The 16685-nt window shown below is 40.5% G+C and overlaps 1 protein-coding gene across 3 annotated transcripts in view; it reads left to right on the forward strand.

Moving 5' to 3' along the window:
• The window catches only part of rnf17 (ring finger protein 17), a 118143-nt gene that overhangs the window by 87637 nt on the left and 13821 nt on the right, over positions 1 to 16685 (forward strand). The window contains exons 18-38 of one of the 3 annotated variants that reach the window (XR_016115747.1): positions 1332 to 1491; positions 2491 to 2606; positions 2681 to 2798; positions 3967 to 4084; positions 4169 to 4402; positions 5445 to 5592; positions 5672 to 5784; positions 7106 to 7196; positions 7504 to 7625; positions 9195 to 9354; positions 9420 to 9531; positions 9607 to 9770; positions 11125 to 11244; positions 11318 to 11398; positions 11474 to 11590; positions 12613 to 12666; positions 13702 to 13812; positions 13888 to 14008; positions 14749 to 14884; positions 14971 to 15157; positions 16418 to 16524. Coding sequence is in view for 1 of the 3 variants with exons in the window: in XM_089002422.1 (XP_088858548.1) it covers positions 1332 to 1491; positions 2491 to 2606; positions 2681 to 2798; positions 3967 to 4084; positions 4169 to 4402; positions 5445 to 5592; positions 5672 to 5784; positions 7106 to 7196; positions 7504 to 7625; positions 9195 to 9354; positions 9420 to 9531; positions 9607 to 9770; positions 11125 to 11244; positions 11318 to 11398; positions 11474 to 11590; positions 12613 to 12666; positions 13702 to 13812; positions 13888 to 14008; positions 14749 to 14884; positions 14971 to 15157; positions 16418 to 16522 (2688 nt within the window). In the remaining 2 variants the exon portion in view is untranslated. Of the gene's footprint in view, positions 1 to 1331; positions 1492 to 2490; positions 2607 to 2680; positions 2799 to 3966; positions 4085 to 4168; positions 4403 to 5444; positions 5593 to 5671; positions 5785 to 7105; positions 7197 to 7503; positions 7626 to 9194; positions 9355 to 9419; positions 9532 to 9606; positions 9771 to 11124; positions 11245 to 11317; positions 11399 to 11473; positions 11591 to 12612; positions 12667 to 13701; positions 13813 to 13887; positions 14009 to 14748; positions 14885 to 14970; positions 15158 to 16417; positions 16550 to 16685 lie in introns of those variants that run through there. The other 2 variants (XR_016115746.1, XM_089002422.1) reach the window with 2 other exon arrangements.

Below are 16685 nucleotides of genomic sequence, written 5' to 3' on the forward strand. Positions count from 1 at the left end.
AGAACACAATTGATGAGGAACAAGGTAAAATTATCGCAGAGAAAGCACCTACAAGAGATCATTCATCAAGAGGGTGAAAGAAGGCTACGTTCCTCATCAGGTGTTTAATGCTGATTAAGCCGCCCACTTCATTCCGTCAAGCCATCAATGACCATCACAAAGGCAAATAAAACAACTTTATTATACTGTACAGTTTATTTCTTTAATTATAATACCATAGCATATTTATTATACATATACATAAAATACGGTATATTTTGTGTAGTTTTAAGGCTTAGAAAATTATGTTTTATGGGGACCTGGGAACGGATTATTCTCATTTTAATGGTTTCCTATGAGAAATAAATTTTTGGGATACACACTTTTCACCTTACACACTGTCTGGGAACCAATTAAGTTCGTAAGCCAAGGTATCTGTAGCTATCTAGCTATATAGCTCTCTAGCTAGCCATCTGTTTATTCGTTTATGAATTGATTCATATATAAATTGATTCATTATTTGTTTATTTATTTGCTTATTTATGCATTCGTTCATCTATTTATTTATATATTTGTTTATTTTTGCACACACATTTTCTGATACTTGTTTTTTTTCAATGAAACAATTGCCTCATGAATCGGGGTGGAATGAATTAATACAATTTTAAAATGAAAAGGTACTATTTTCGGATAAAAGTAAAGGATTTCTCATTTACATTTGTGTTTTTTTTTCTATTTTGTCTCTTATAAGTTTTCTCCTTTGTACAAAATGAACAAAGCCAATTTGACCATTGAGCGCAAATGTTTACCTGCTCATATTCTCAATGATGACACCCGTCATAGTCGAAAAGTCTTTCCAAATACCGTATTTTTCTGTGTATGAGGCGCACCGGAGTAAAATGGGATGAATAAAAAAAGTTATTTAATATATTAATATACAAAAGTTTTCCAAATATAATATATAAATATATAAACGTTTTCAAAAAATAATACAGTAAAGTCTCGTTATATCGATATTCAAGGGAGTCCGAGAAAATATCGATATAACCGGGACTATCGATATATCCGACCCTGTTTGCATGTAATTTTCTCCGTGCGTGCATAGAAATAGTAGCGATATAACCGGGACTATCGATATATCCGATATCGATATAACGAGACTTTACTGTATATAAATGTTTTGCAAATATAAGGCACGCCACATTATAAGACGTTATAAAATTACTTCACATATAAGGTGCACCTGCGTATAAGGTATAAGAAAATGAAGGCTTTTGGGTGCGCCTTATACACCGGAAAATACGGTAGTTTTTCTCTGATTAACTGGATTTCCCTTTCACGTGTGTGGCCAGCAGACAGACAACATGGAGTTGTCGTTGCTGAAAGCCAAGCTTCAGGAGTGCTACAACACCAAGAGTGAAGAAAAAGAACTGCTGGTTTACTGTCCCATCATCGGACAGGCCTGTGTGGCCCGCATTGGAGAAAACGTGTGGTACAGAGCCGAAGTTGTAGGTAAGGTGTTTGTGTTTTGATTAATTTCATCATTCTGATGTGAAAAGTTTCATTATTGGAAGAAAAGTTTCTTTGAATCTCTGTTTTTTTTTTCAACATTTCAAAAAATGCTTGGAGTTTTTATTTAATCACTTAAAGGACAACGGACGCCTCCGGACAAGTTGTGTCCATAATTTGTAAAATCACTTCAAATGCCTTCTACTGAGCGTATTTTAATAAGATTCCACCGCATATAGCTATATTTTACGTTTTAAGACTCGCGCTGAATATTCAGGAAGTCTTGTTTTTGAGTTGGTGACGAGTCCTCACCCTACGTCACTGAAGGAACGCCCCTGACCGAAAAAAGGACACATTGTAGCAGTCCTTCCATCACGTCAATGCATTTTGCTGTTTGGTCTGAAAACGTCGTGTTGCACCAAAAAGAGGCAGAAGAGGGCGACAAAGCTCCATGAAAGGAATTTATCAGCCTGTGGAAACGGGCTGATTAATTCCTCACACGAGTTTGGTCGCCATTTTCTGCCTCTTTTTTGGTGATACATTTCCCCCCAATGTTGCCTCAAAATGGCACGGAATATATTCTTTAATCGATTGCAAACATGTATGCTTTCCTCTTCAGAACTACTTGAATCATATTCATAACTGGATGTGTAACAAGAAAGCATATTCTCCGAATCTGAAGCCATTGTTTTGATTCTCGAGCAATGCAAGACGTCTTGGCGTGACGTCACGAACTGGGGGCGGGACTTTCTGACAATCCCTAGTTTCGAGCTGATTTGTGACAGATTTTGGACACTTTAAATCATTTTTATTGGTGTTTTGCATTTGACTAAAAATGTCAGTCTGCGTGTTTTGGGTATTTTACATGCTATAAAACGTTTTTCTGATGTCAAGTTAGGAAACAAAAAAAATTGTGTCAGTTGTCCTTTAACAATAATCTGTTCACTTTTTAAGTGCTGAGCATGCAGTTTCTAATACTACTCCCTCCCAAAAAAACTTCAGGTCATCCAGAGGACAGAAAAGTGGAGGTGCGCTGCATTGACTTAGGATTCAAGACGACGGCGTTGGTCAGCGACTTGAGGAAAATAAAGGAGGAGTTCTTCTCCCTGCCGGCATTGGTGACCGTGCTTACTTGGAATTCAACCTCATCTGTGCCGCGTTCTGAAACAGTCCTTGTTCGTGCATCATGTAGGCGATCCAGTGCTGCTTGTCGGATGTGCTCCCTCTGGCCGGAGAGGGGTGGAGCGATGCCTGCGTCAAACGCTTCTACAGCCTGACCCATGACAAATTCTTCACCATGGTGGTTACAGGTGAAGCGAGATTAAGCAAGTTGAAGTATTTTGCGCAGGATTTGGATGGACCAAGTCCTGTCATGAAGAGTAGAAAAATATTAGTATGTTGGTCAACAGAGATATGGCCCGCATATTGGCCCGAATAACTGAAGTGGCTCGCAGGCGTGCTGGAGCAAATTCCATCTGTTTTTAGGCTGTAGGCGGGGTACCCCCTTCATCTAGTTGGCATACTTGTAATTGTCGAAATTTGTTTTAGCGAACAAAAAAAAAAATTACCAGATGATTTGATTTTGAAAAAAAAAAAAAAAAAATGCGCATGCATGTTTTTTTTCCCCCTTAAAATAATAGCGACAGCTAAAATAGAGAATCGGCAAGGTTTTAACTCCCAAATTACCTTTACTTAAAACAACCGACGCCCCGGACGAGTTGTGTCCATAATTTGTAAAATCACTTCAAATGACTTCTACTGAGCGTATTTTACAAAGATTCCACGGCATATAGCTATATTTTATGTTTTAAGACTTGCACGGAATATTCAGGAAGTCTCTTTTTCGAGTTGATGACGATGCCTGACGTCACGTCTGGAACGCCCCTGACCGAGAAAGCGACACACGATGCATTTTGGGTACTTTGTTTGGTCTGAAAACTTCGTGTTGATCCGTGTTGATGGCGAAATTAAAAGGAAAACACATAAATAACGCGATGGTGAATCGTTGTGTGTGCACTAAGACTACTATTTGATACTAGTTGACACAAATTCCCAGCAGACAAATCAGCCCGTTTCCAACGGAGCTTGGGCGCCATCTTGTGCATTTTCTGGGACACTACATTGGAGTCCTGGCAGCTTGAATTGATATGGGAGGACTCCTTTAATCGATTCCAAATATTTATGCTTTCCTCTTCAGAACTATTTGAATCATATTCATAACTAGATGAGTAACAAGAAAGCATCTTCTCCGAATCTGAAGCCATTGTTTTGATTCTACAGCAAGGCAAGACGTCCTGGCGTGATGTCACGAACAAGGGGGCGGCACCTTCTGAAACTCGGCATCTCCGGGGTCATTTTGAAGTAGTTTTGGGACACTTTAACTCATTTTTATTGGTGTTTTGCATTTGACTAAAACCATGGTGTCGACAAAAAATGGTGTCGGTTGTCCTTTAACTCACTTCATTGTTCCCCAAACAGAAAAATCCCCAAAGACAAAACCACTCCCCATCAAGCTTCTTGAGAGCAATTCAACTGACCAACCCACCGACATATCCGAGGTGCTAATTAAAGAGCAGTTGGTGTGCTCCAAATATGGGTATAATCCAATTCTTTACAAACAACATTCCAAAGTTATGATTTCTTTTTTAACCATTGACTTTTATCACCTCACTTGCCAAAGGCTTAAGACCAACTTGGATGAAATCTTCGCCAATGGCGCCATCATATGGGACCCGGTGCTTGACCTGAGTGATCTCGGGCCGTTGGACCTTAGTACCGGCGGCACAGTGGAGGAGCTCCAACCTTGGCTCAGCCTTCCCGACAGCCTTGAGGACGCCAAAGTGCGAGTGAGCCACATCACCTCGCCCAGCAGTTTCTACATCCAGTTCATCGAAAATGACTCTCAACATAAAAGGTAGATAGTTGCCCAGGTAACGACTTGATAATTTAATTAGCCTTTACAGTGATACCTCGGTTTACGAAAGTAATTGGTTACCAGAAAGTGTGTGTAAAGTGAAAAGTTTGTCTGCCAAACATTTATTTCCCATAAGAAACCATTAAAAATGAGAATAATCCGTTTCCAGGTCCCCATAAAACATAATGTTCAACTAAATAAGCCTTAAAACTACACAAAATCTACCTTATTTTATGTATAATAAATGTGCTATTGTATTGTAATTAAAGAAATAAACTGTGCTGTATAATGAAGTCGTTTTATTTACCTTTGATGGTCGTTGATGTAGTTGCCTCTTGATGATAACCGAGTGAAGTTGCCGTGCTTTCTCAGCGATAATACCCTCACACACTGTCCCCTGCTAGCTGCTTTTTGTTAATCCAAATCAACAGAAGTTGTTCAACCTCACAGGAACACCCTTAGCCACACGTAGCAATGGTCGACTTAGCATACTGGTACTGGGACGCTAAGTCACACATACGCACACCTCGTTTGTGTTTTTTTTAATCATCTTCTTGTGCTCGACCGTAATTTTCTCATGTGTCTTCTTTGGCTTAACACTAGCCTGTGGTGGGGTCTTTTTCGGTTCCAAAAAAAAAAAAAGGAATCCACTCGATAATAAACCACGTCTGCACTGCGTGCACTGAAAGTGGGTGTGGAAAACTAGTCCGCCAGCCATTGTGGTGCTCTGTGTGTTTCCCGAAAACTAGTTTGTATGCCAACATTATATTCTTGCGAATTTAATTTAATGTTCGGAAGCTAAAGCGTTCGGAAGCCGAGGTATCACTGTATTAGTCTCACAGTGGAGAAATTTACATTTCACAGGAGCAACGTTATGAAAGTAAGAGGAAAGGAAAGAAAGAAGTAGAAAAACAAAATACAGGAGCTGCTGTAAAGCTAGCCACTCTTGTGGCGCCATCTTGGACTTCTTGCTGCATACATAAAGCGATAGGCTTACTTTATTTGCAAGTTGAATTTCTGCTCTGTATGAAATATATTCTAGGTTGAACGACCTTCTGAATGAGGAATGTGAGCTCTTGGAGCCTCAGGATGTGGCATGGCAGCCAGACATGTTCTGCGCGGCTCACGTCAACCAAGTTTGGGAAAGAGGACTGATCTGCTCCGAGGTGTCACCCGCTGACATCGCAGAGGTGTTCCGTCACGGCTCGAAACTTTGCACATGTGCTCATTTCAAAGAACAGAGACGTGACTTGGTCTGCCCGTCAACAGGTGATGCGATGTGACCACGGCAACAAGGTGAAGCTGCATGTTAGCAACCTGCGCCCACTGTCGGCTTCATTGGAGGGTTCTTTTGCTCTGGAGTGCTCGTTGAAAGACATCAGGTAACACACAGTAGTGTTAAGTTAAATATCACTAACTAATATTTGCACGAACAATTACAGTGATACCTCAGCTTACGAACGCTTTAGCTCACGAACTTTTCACTTCACGAACATTAAATTCGCGAGCACATAGTCTTGGCTGACGAACTAGCTTTCGACGGACGAACCAGACCACACAGCGCCACGGTGGCTGGCGGACTAGTTTTCCACGCCTCATTTGAATGCAGAAGTAGTTTGTTATCGAGTGGAGTACTTTTGCTATTATGGGACCAAAAAAAACCCCACCACGGGCTAGTGTTAAGCCGAAGAGGACACAAAAGAAAACTACGGGCGTGCAGAAGGAGATCATCGAAAAACATGAACGAGGTGTGCTTTTGTGTGACTTAGCGTCCCACTACCATTACGCTAAGTTGACCATTGCTACCATCCTTAAGAACAAGGAAACTATTGAGGGTGCGTGTGTGGCTAAGGGTATTTCCGCGTTGTCGAAGCGCAATAGATGAGGTTGAAAAACTTCATTTGGATTGCCGAAAAACAACTAGCAAAGGACAGTATGAGTGAGGGTATTATCGCCGAGAAAGCACGGCAACTTCAATCGGATATCATCAGAGGCAACTACATCAACGACCAACACAAAGGTAAATAAAACAACTTTATTATTCAGTAAAGTTTATTTCTTTAATTATAATACAATATCACATTTATTATATGTAAAATAAGGTATATTTTGTGTAGTTTTAAGGCTTATTTAGTAGTAAATTATGTTTTATGGGGACCTGGGAACGGATTATTCTCATTTTAATGGTTTCGTATGGGAAATAAATGTTTGCTAGATGAACTTTTCGCCTTTACACACACTTTCTGGAAACCGGTTACGTTCCTGAGCCGAGGTATTACTGTACTTTTAACATTTAGCGATTACCTTATAATTACCTTCTTGCGGCAACCTAACAATTGGCGCGTTCGTTGTGAGACACCTTTTGTGTGAAGGCCTAGCCAGCAACTGCACTACTTCTTTGTTCTCGTATCTATCTATTGACAACAAAGCAATATTTGTACTGTTTAAATTTACTATTTTAATGTTTATCATGAACAATGTTTAATAAGTGTTTTTATTTCCTTCAATAGATACATACATAATTTTGTTTTTTTTCTCAAACTAATAATTCATAATGGTCAATTATTATGCTGTCATTTAAAAAAACTGGAAACTTTGTGTGGGGAACTGTGTGTGAATGAAACTTTTCATTCCTCCCTTCCTAAGGTTTTAGCAAATTAAATGATCTTTTTTTTTTCTCAAACTTTTTTTTTTTGGTAACAGGCCAGCAGGGGGCCAACCTACCTGGACCGCCACAGCCTGCGACTTCATGCGCGACTGCCTGTCAAGAGCCTCGGCTCTTCTCACCATCCATGTTGGTCCCTTTACACCTTGTCAAAGATGTTTGGTTGGATACTGTGAACGGGTCGAATACAGGAAGATTGTCTTTTACTGCCGGCAGGGGACCTAGACATTCATGACTGACGCCCAACTTCTGCAGCCCTCTGCCAAGCTATTTATTGAGAATATATGCAAATTAAAGTGATACATTAGTGATGCTTCTATTGTGGGCCTTCTGAACATGAAACTTTTAAATATGATAACTTCTTTTCTGTCTATTATCTATCACACCTTTATCTTCTGCTCCTGTGCCGAGTTCTAACATATTCTACCATTTCCAGGAGATGACGGATAAGCGGCCTGTAGCAGTCACTCTGATGTTTACCAACAAGATGGGAGAGTTGGTCAGCATCTCCGACTATCTGGCCTCCGAAGGTCTCGCCCTCAGGGAGAGGAAGCCAGTGTATGTTTGTCTCCCTTCAAACACACGCACACTTGTTACATCAACGTCAAAATGGGAATCCCGTTTAGAAGTGAATCTGCTTTATTTTAGTTTTCAAAGAAACGTTTCAAAACTTGCAACCCTCAGGGTTTCGAACATGGAACATGGTGGCGTTCACTTAACCCTCCCGTTGTTCTCATTTTCTGTAGACAGTCCTTCGGGTCTAAATGACCTGTCTTCCGTAAACCCCCCAAATAACCAGCTTAATTGAATTTTTGAACACATATTTTAATATTTCTTGAAGAAACAACTTTTCCTTCACTATATGTGATATACAGTGATACATCGGCTTACGGACGCTTTAGCTAACAAACTTTTCGCCTTACGAACGTTAAATTCGAGAATATAATCTTGGCATACGAACTATTTTTCGGGTAACACACGGAGCGCCACAATGACTAATGTGTCGTTCGTGAACGAGCCGGTACTTGGAGCTCCTAACAAGGAGCAGGAAATGGCAGCCGATGTTTTTTTGTCCCCCAGTCTTTGGTTAAAGCCGCACGTGATTGGTCAAGATCTGTGGTAGAGGAGGGAGGGGACACACGCAGCAGTGAGGGGGGAGGGGTTACAGAAACACAGAGCTGCACATGAACATCTACAGACGACAGAGCTTGAAACAAAAAACAAAAGTGAAAAGGTGAGAACATGGATGGGAAACACGGTGAAATTAGGACTCGTTTCAACTTTATTGATAGTTCAAAGGCAGAGTGTAGACTGCAAGGTTAAAATATCCCATCAATCAGACTCCACAAATAACTCGCACAAGCCATCTGTACAATTTGAAGAGAAAAGACAAGCAAGGGAACCAGCTATTAATGAAGTTTCTAGTGTGTGTCTGTCTGCATCTGTTGCTGTTGCAATATCACAACTTCCAAGATGTACAACACAGAGCTCCTTAAGACACTTTATGCAAAACGTTGCATCAAGCCATCGACAACCATCACAAAGGTAAATAAAACTACTTTATTATACAGTACAGTTTATTACAATACAACATCACGTTTATTATACATAAAATAAGTTATATTGTGTGTAGTTTTAAGGCTTATTTAGTTGAAAATTATGTTTTATGGGGACTTGGGAATGGATTATTCTCATTTTAATGGTTTCCTATGGGAAATTAATGTTTGGAATACACTTCACCTTACACACACTTTCTGGGAACCAATTAAGTTCGTAAGCCAAGGTATCACTGTAGTTCTCTCTCCTCACTTATATTTGCATAGCTTGCAAAAAGGAAAAATTTGTGCAAAAAGGATATTTTGATGATTTTTGGCTCATGGGTTATTTTGTCCCACATACCATCTTTGTACTTTTTTTGCACAGCTTGATTGGAAATTGTAATAAAAATAAAATTTCCCTTTTCTATAGTTGGGGGGGGGGCAATCTAGAAAAAGTCTTAAAAGTTCAAGTAAAAAATATAGCATTTCAAGTGTTTTTGGGGGCATTTTTAACACAGTCTCGGGTCGTTTTGACCTGAAGACCACAGGAGGGTTAACCAAACCAATAAGCTCAACTGTTGTCCTGCAGCAAAATGGCTGTTCTTCCTGAAAAACCAAGTGGTCCTCAGTCTTCTGACACCAACAAACAAGCAGAGACTCCAAAATGGACAGCTGCACCTTTGCCAGCATACCCCTCAACGCCTTTCCCCCCCAGGCCTGCCCCTCGCTCAACCAGGCCCACCGAAAAGGTCCTCGAACCCCAACCGCCAGGTTACATGACGCACGGAAACAAACGATGTATGTTTGTATGCAGGTAAAAACCGAAATGTACAAACCACCGGAGCTTCCGCGACTGGGCCACAACCGTATGATCGTTTGTGCCATCAAAGAGGACGGAACCATCTACGCCAGAACCAAGGCTGCAGGTCGCGCAAACGGTTGAGCCGATGAGATTTTAAAGGACCCGTCGATTCACGGGTGGCTGGTTGTCTTGTCTTCAGCGTGTCATTTGGAACGGCTGAGGCAGAAGATCCAGCAGAGCATGAAGACGCTGCCCAATCAGAAGGCGTACACCTGGAAGACGGTACAGGGATGCGCCGTCATTGGACCTGACATGCTGTGGTACCGAGGTCAGCTGCTGGAGATCTTAGGGGGACACGTCAAGGTGGGTCCCCCTCGCCCTTTGTATCATGTCTCATTTGTGCGTAGAATTCGTTTCCATAGCCTTTGTTCATCACATTATTTAATACAGGTAACATCCAAGTTACGACCGGCACGATTTACGAACACCCGTACTTATGACCACGACCGCCAGACCCTTTTTTTTTCTTCTACGCCTGGCACCGCAAGTAGCCGGCAACATGTACTACAATTTTGGCCAGCCAGCATGTCACACACTCGCACTGCAATCTACTGCGTGACGACACTCAATACAGTAGTTATACAGTGCAGATACTTTCTCGGCAACATCTCCTGTAGCACTGTACACACATTCTTTACGTATAAGTGTTTTCTTTAACCCACTATATAAAATCTAAATATAAAATATAAATCAATAATATGAAATATAAAATGATAAAAACAACACTAAAAGGTAAGTATAACATTTATAAATGCACTGTACAGTAAACAGTTTTGTATGCATTCCAGGTACAGTTATACAGTCATAAAAATCGATCATATGAAATATAAAATGATAAAAATGACGCTAAAAGTTATCAAATGTATAAATGAACTGTACATTACAGTTTTGTATACATTACAGGTACAGTTATAAAAATTGATAATATGAAATATAAAATGATAAAAACGGCACTAAAAGGTAAGTACAGTAAAGTCTCGTTATATCGATATCGGATATATCGATAGTCCCGGTTATATCGATACTATTTCTATGCACGCACGGAGAAAATTACATGCAAACAGGGTCGGATATATCGATAGTCCCGGTTATATCGATATTTTTTCGGACTCCCTTGAATATCGATATAACGAGACTTTACTGTATAACATTTATAAATGAACTGTACAATAAACAGTTTTGTATACTTTACAGGTACCGTTATACAATGATAAAAATCGATAATATAAAAATGACACAAAAAGTAATAAAATTTATAAATGAACTGTAAACAGTTTGGTATTGAAGGATTATTTCGAATGATAATTTTTTTAGTTACGCCTCTGCCATGGTATTTTGCGTTTCTCAATGATATGTCGTGAAAATAATGTCATGATGTGCATCTTCAATAATGTCATGATGTGTGTCATACGCCATATTTACTCGATCCATCTGTTAACCTTGATACATTGCTTACTGGAAACTTTCTGGAGACAGACTGATAAAAGCTAGGAATAGTTTTCTATAGAAAACGTTGCTTAAAAACAACAGATTGACATCGTATACTATCCTGTCGTGTAAGCGTCACCTCGGCCATTTTGAATGGATTTCGACTTACGACCGTTTTGTCGGAACGGAACCCGGTCGTAACTCGGATGTTACCTGTATTGATTCTCAGGTCCAGTATGTGGACTATGGCCAGGTGGAGAACATTCCGGTGGTCCACGTGTACCCCCGCCTACTGTGTGAGGACATACCTCAACTTTGCGTGGCCTGTCAGCTTCACGCCATCAACCCTGTGAGACTTTAAAAAATTCCGTCCACGTGTTGTAATACTGCAGTTGACCGAATGGTGGCGTTTTTGTCCCCAGTACGGGAACAGTTGGCATCGGGATGCCTTGGAGCTTCTCAATGAGATGCTCTTGCATCGGCGTGTGGACGTCAGCGTCCTGGTATGTGCGCACACACTCACACGAGGGCACACGGGGAGTTTGCTGAGTGTGTGTGTGTGTGTGTGTCTGTTTTAGAAGCTGCCGACAGACCCCAGACAACCACTCACAGTTGAAATCTTCTCGGATGGACTGAGCCTCAACACCATCTTGTGTCAGTACAACCACGGCCTGATGGATCAAACCGCAACACTGGTAGGTGTGCCAAAATAGTTTGTTTCCATGGAAACGGGCATTTTGATGCAATTTTTTTTGTGTGTGTGTGTGTGGCCTATTTCCCTACCTGGAACACCATTTTAGTGGCAGATTTTTAGGCTATAATTGTAACTGATTCATTGCCAGTCAATTTGCCAGGCTTTTTGTAATTTTCACTCAAATTGCAGGAACCTACAGAATATTAAGTTTTAGGACTAAATAAACATTCAATTCAGCGTTAGAAATCTTAGACTCTCTTCTTTTATCGGAAAAAAAAAAATAATTCCCAAGTTATTAGTCTGGAGTTATCTGAGCATGAAATGGGGGCGGCGGCTGTACAAAATACAATAGAATACATACAGTAAAGTCTCGTTATATCGATATCGGATATATCGATAGTCCCGGTTATATCGATACTATTTCTATGCACGCACGGAGAAAATTACATGCAAATAGGATTGGATATATCGATAGTCCCGGTTATATCGATATTTTTTCGGACTCCCTTGAATATCGATATAACGAGACTTTACTGTATTTATTTTTTTTTTAACTACAGCTGAACCTATAACAAAACTTTATCGGCACCCCCTCCAAAAAAAAACAAAGCCCAAACAAATTCGGGAACGGTGCTGTTTGTCATACTTTTCAATTCCTGAATAAATTGGGGAATGGCAGCGAAAGGTAAAATATCACACGGGAAGCTGAACATTGCGGGTGAAAATTGACCATTTTATTGTCAAACTTGGACATATTAATCAAAATCTTTTTGATACTCAAAAAAAATCAATAAAATATTGAAGCAATACTCATAGGAATAAATTACTTCCTGTTTGAGCGCCATTTTAACACTTATAGACTGCCTTATTTTAGTTTTTATGGCACGCCAAAATATCATGTTTACAAAAATCAAACAACAAACTGGAACATTTTTACTGATCAAATAATTTTGGAGACAAACATATTTCCAAAGTTTATATTCATGTCCAGTCACTGTCTTTTTTTTTTCTTCTATTGTTCAGGCACCTTCTCTGCCTCCTGCCTCCATTTTGGACATCTGGGACATCAACACAGAGGTACTATGACTGCTTGGTACTGTGGCGTCACTCTCATCAAACTGTTTAGTACCCCAGTTACATCTGCATTGAATCTTAACTCATTCAGTGCCAAATGGTGTGCAAAAAAATGTGTCCACTCCGGCGCCAGGGTTATTGTCATTTTCACTCAAATTGCAGGGCTCACAGAATATTGAGTTTTAGGACTTCATCAATATTCAATACAGCGTTACAAACTGTAGGCAGTCTTTTTTCATCAGAAAAAAAGAAATAATAATAATAATAATAATAATAATAATACATTTCATTTATAAGCGCCATTCAAAACTCTCAAGGTCACTTTGCAGTCACAGGATAAGTTTTTCTGTGGGTGAGCAGCGGCAGCCACACGCGCCGGCGTTCACTTAACCCTGAATAACTCAAATAGATAGAAAGCGAGCCAGATAGATAGCCATATAGGTAGTCAGCTACATAGCCTTCCAGCGAGATGACAGCTAATAGATAGCTAGCTAGATAGCCATCCAGACAGACAACAGATAGCTAATAGATAATAAATAGCTACCTAGCTAGGCGTTCAACTTTCACTCAACACGGAATAACTCAGATAGAAAGCGAGCTAGATAGATAGCTAGCCATATAGCTAGTCAGCTAGATTTTTAGATAATTAAAAAGTTATATGGATCTGGAGTTATCTGAGCTTGAAATGGGGGCGACAGTACAAAATACAACACAATACATGCATATTGATTTTTTTTAACAACAGCTGAAGCTGTAACGAAGCACTAACATGTACAAAAGGCAAATGCTGCCCCCTGTCGGAAGTGAAAAAACATTGCCAGAGGTCTGACCAGCGCTTTATCGGCACCCCCGCAAAAAAAAAAAATAACAAATTTGTGAATGCTACACTTTTCAATTCCCGAATAATTTTGGGAATGACAGTGAATGAGTTAAGTTGTTACCTCTATCTGGTTTTGAAGAATAAATTTTTTTTGCTTCTTGATTTCAGCTTTGGTCGTGATTTCGTTCCTTATTTTTGTCACTGGTGTTCGTATTCAGGGTCTGCTGGGCCCCCAGGAGGTCATGCTGGGGTCCTTCTCTGAACCCGCCATACCCGAAGAGGGTCAGCGTCTGAATGTCCGCGCGAGGCACCTGAATACCCCCAATGAGGTGATGACGTTGAAAAACATGACATTTAGCGGCACATATTCCGAAACTTGGTCATGACGCTTTGACATGTCGCAGTTGTTCCTGTGGTGGGAGGACATGGCCCAGGAAACGGTGGATGGGCAAACTTTGGACCAGCGTATATCACAGATCAATGCTGACGTTGCCAGTCTGCTGCCACTCACCAACTTCCCTTGTGGTAACGCAAAAATGGCAAACCCCAAGCCTACTTAGTTAGCTAATACACAGAATGTCACTATTAAACACACAGATAGAAATCTAGCTAGCCAGCCAGTAGATTGCGAATAGATAGCTCGCTAGATAGCTCGACACTTAGATAGCTATACTGTGAGACCTCAACTTACGAACTTAATTGGTTCCCAAACAGAGTGTGTAAGGCGAAAAGTGTGTATCCCAAAAATTAATTTCCCGTAGGAAACCATTAAAATTGAAATAATCCGTTCCCAGATCCCCATAAAATGTAATTTTCTACTTTCTAATTTTCTAAGCCTTGAAACTACACAAAATATACCTTATTTTATGTATAATAAATGTGCTATGGTATTATAATTAAAGAAATAACCTGTACTGTATAATAAAGATCTGTCTATTTCTCTTTTTCCCTCATTCTCTCTGTATCTCTTTCCTTCATTCACACTCTGTCTCTCTCTCTGTGTCTCTCTTTTTCCCTCATTCATACTCTGTCTGTCTGTCTCTTTTTTTCCTCATTGTCTCTCTGTCTCTGTCTCCTTTTTCATTCACTCTCTGTCGCCCTCTCTCTCTCTTTTCCCCTCATTCGCTCTCTGTCTCTCTCTTTATTTCCCTCATTCTGTCTCTGTCTCTCTCTGTGTCTATGTCTCTCATCTTTTTCTGAACTATTAGCGATGTGTTTTTTTTTTGTGGCAAAAAATGAGCTATAACAATTGCTGTGGTTGTCAGGCGGTGCATGTCTGGCGGAGTACGTCGACGGCAACTTCTACCGTGCCAAGATTCTAGAGATCTTCAGCGCCGACCCCGTCCAGATCCTCATCCAACACGTGGACTTTGGCTCCAACGACACCGTGCCCACAGACAGGTACAACAAAGGCACTGCCACGTTCTTCTGAACCGACGGTGGGCTCAGCTCATTTTTTAATTTTTTTTTTTTACGTTTCCATCCAGGTTGCGACAGATGCCGGCCGAGCTGCTGCGCTTCCCCGTGCAGGCGATGAAGGTGCGCGTGGCGGGACTCGAGGCTCCCAGCGCCAACACGGAGGAAAAGGTGCTGCCCTACAGCCCAGAATGGAGTGTCAAGGCCACGCTGGCCATGGTCGACCTGCTGCACGGAGACATAACGGCTGTGTTTCGGGTAGGACGCTTCCAAATTTGATGAGAAGAAATGTGTATGTCGACAAAAATGATGTTATACATTGACCATGAAGATATATGCAATTTGACAATTGACGCAAATAAGCAATTTTGCTTGCAAAAATATACTGTACAGTGATACCTTGGCTTACGAACTTAATTGGTCCCTAGACAGAGTGTGTAAGGCGAAAAGTGTGTATCCAAAAAATAATTTCCCATAGGAAACCATTAAAATGAGAATAATCTGTTCACAGGTCCCCATAAAACATAATTTTCTAATTTTCTAAGCCTTAAAACTACACAAAATATACCTTATTTTATGTATAATAAATGTTCTATGGTATTATAATTAAAGAAATAAACTGTACTGTATAATAAAGTTGTTTTATTTACCTTTGTGATGGTCGTTGATGGCTTGATGGAATGGAGTGGCCGGTTTCATCTGCATTAAACACTAGATGAGGAACGTAACCTTCTTCTTTCACCTTCTTGAGGAATGATCCCTTGTCGGTGTTTCTCTGCGATAATTTTACCTAGTTCCTCATCAATTGTGTTCTATTTAGCTGGGTTGATAGCTTTTTGCATCAGGTGCACAGATCACTTGTACGGGTTATTTGTGGAGCCTGATTAATGGGATATTTTAACCTTCCAGTCTACACTCTGCTTTTGAATTATCAACGTTGAAACAAGTCAGAATTTCAGTTTTCTATCCATTTTCTCACCATTTCACTTTTGTTTTTTTTTTTTTCACTTTTTTTGTTTCAAGTTCTGTCGTCTCCCTTTCGTGTGTGTGTTTTCTCACTCTGTCGTCTGCCTGTCTTTTTAATGTTTAACCCCTGCCCTCCCTCGCTGCTGCGTTCTTGACCAATCACGTGGCTTTAACCGAAGACACCATTTTGTTTTTTGGAGAACGGCCTCACACTCTCTCTGTCTGTAACCCCACCCCCTCACTGCTGCGTTCTTGACCAATCACGTGGCTTTAACCAAATACTGGGGGCGGGGAATAGAGGACAAAAACAGTCGGCTGCCATTTTCTTGTTAGGAGAACGGGCTCGTTCGCGAACAACACATCACTCATTGTGGCAGCTCCGTGTGTATCCCGAAAAATAGTTTGTATTCCCAAGTAAAAATTTCATAAATGTAACATCCGTAAACTGAAAAGTTCGTAAGCCAAGGGGTTTGTAAACCGAGGTATCACTGTAATTGTGTCGTACTGGATCCAAAAGTGCAAAATGTCTCCTCGTCCATCCATCCAATCTAGTGTTTGGACCCATCCGCTGAGCCGTCCGTGTCGCTCTACAACCAGGAGGGAGAATTCATCTTTTTGCCTCTTTTGGCCAGCGGCTTGGCACAACATCATGATTGAAGGTCCATTTCACACGCTTTGTTTTGTTTAACTTTCAAGCTGCATTCACCAAAGGGGGGAAAAAATGTTCATGTTCTTAAGAGTCCATTTACGTTGCAGCTTTGTTTTTCTTTTTTTCAATGACACAATTTTCAGTCATTAAAATTGATAGGACGAATCTATA

Source organism: Hippocampus bargibanti, linkage group LG08 (genome assembly GCF_051943395.1).
Source record: "Hippocampus bargibanti isolate YZ-2025 linkage group LG08, ASM5194339v1, whole genome shotgun sequence".
In the NCBI taxonomy this organism is placed as follows: domain Eukaryota; kingdom Metazoa; phylum Chordata; class Actinopteri; order Syngnathiformes; family Syngnathidae; genus Hippocampus; species Hippocampus bargibanti.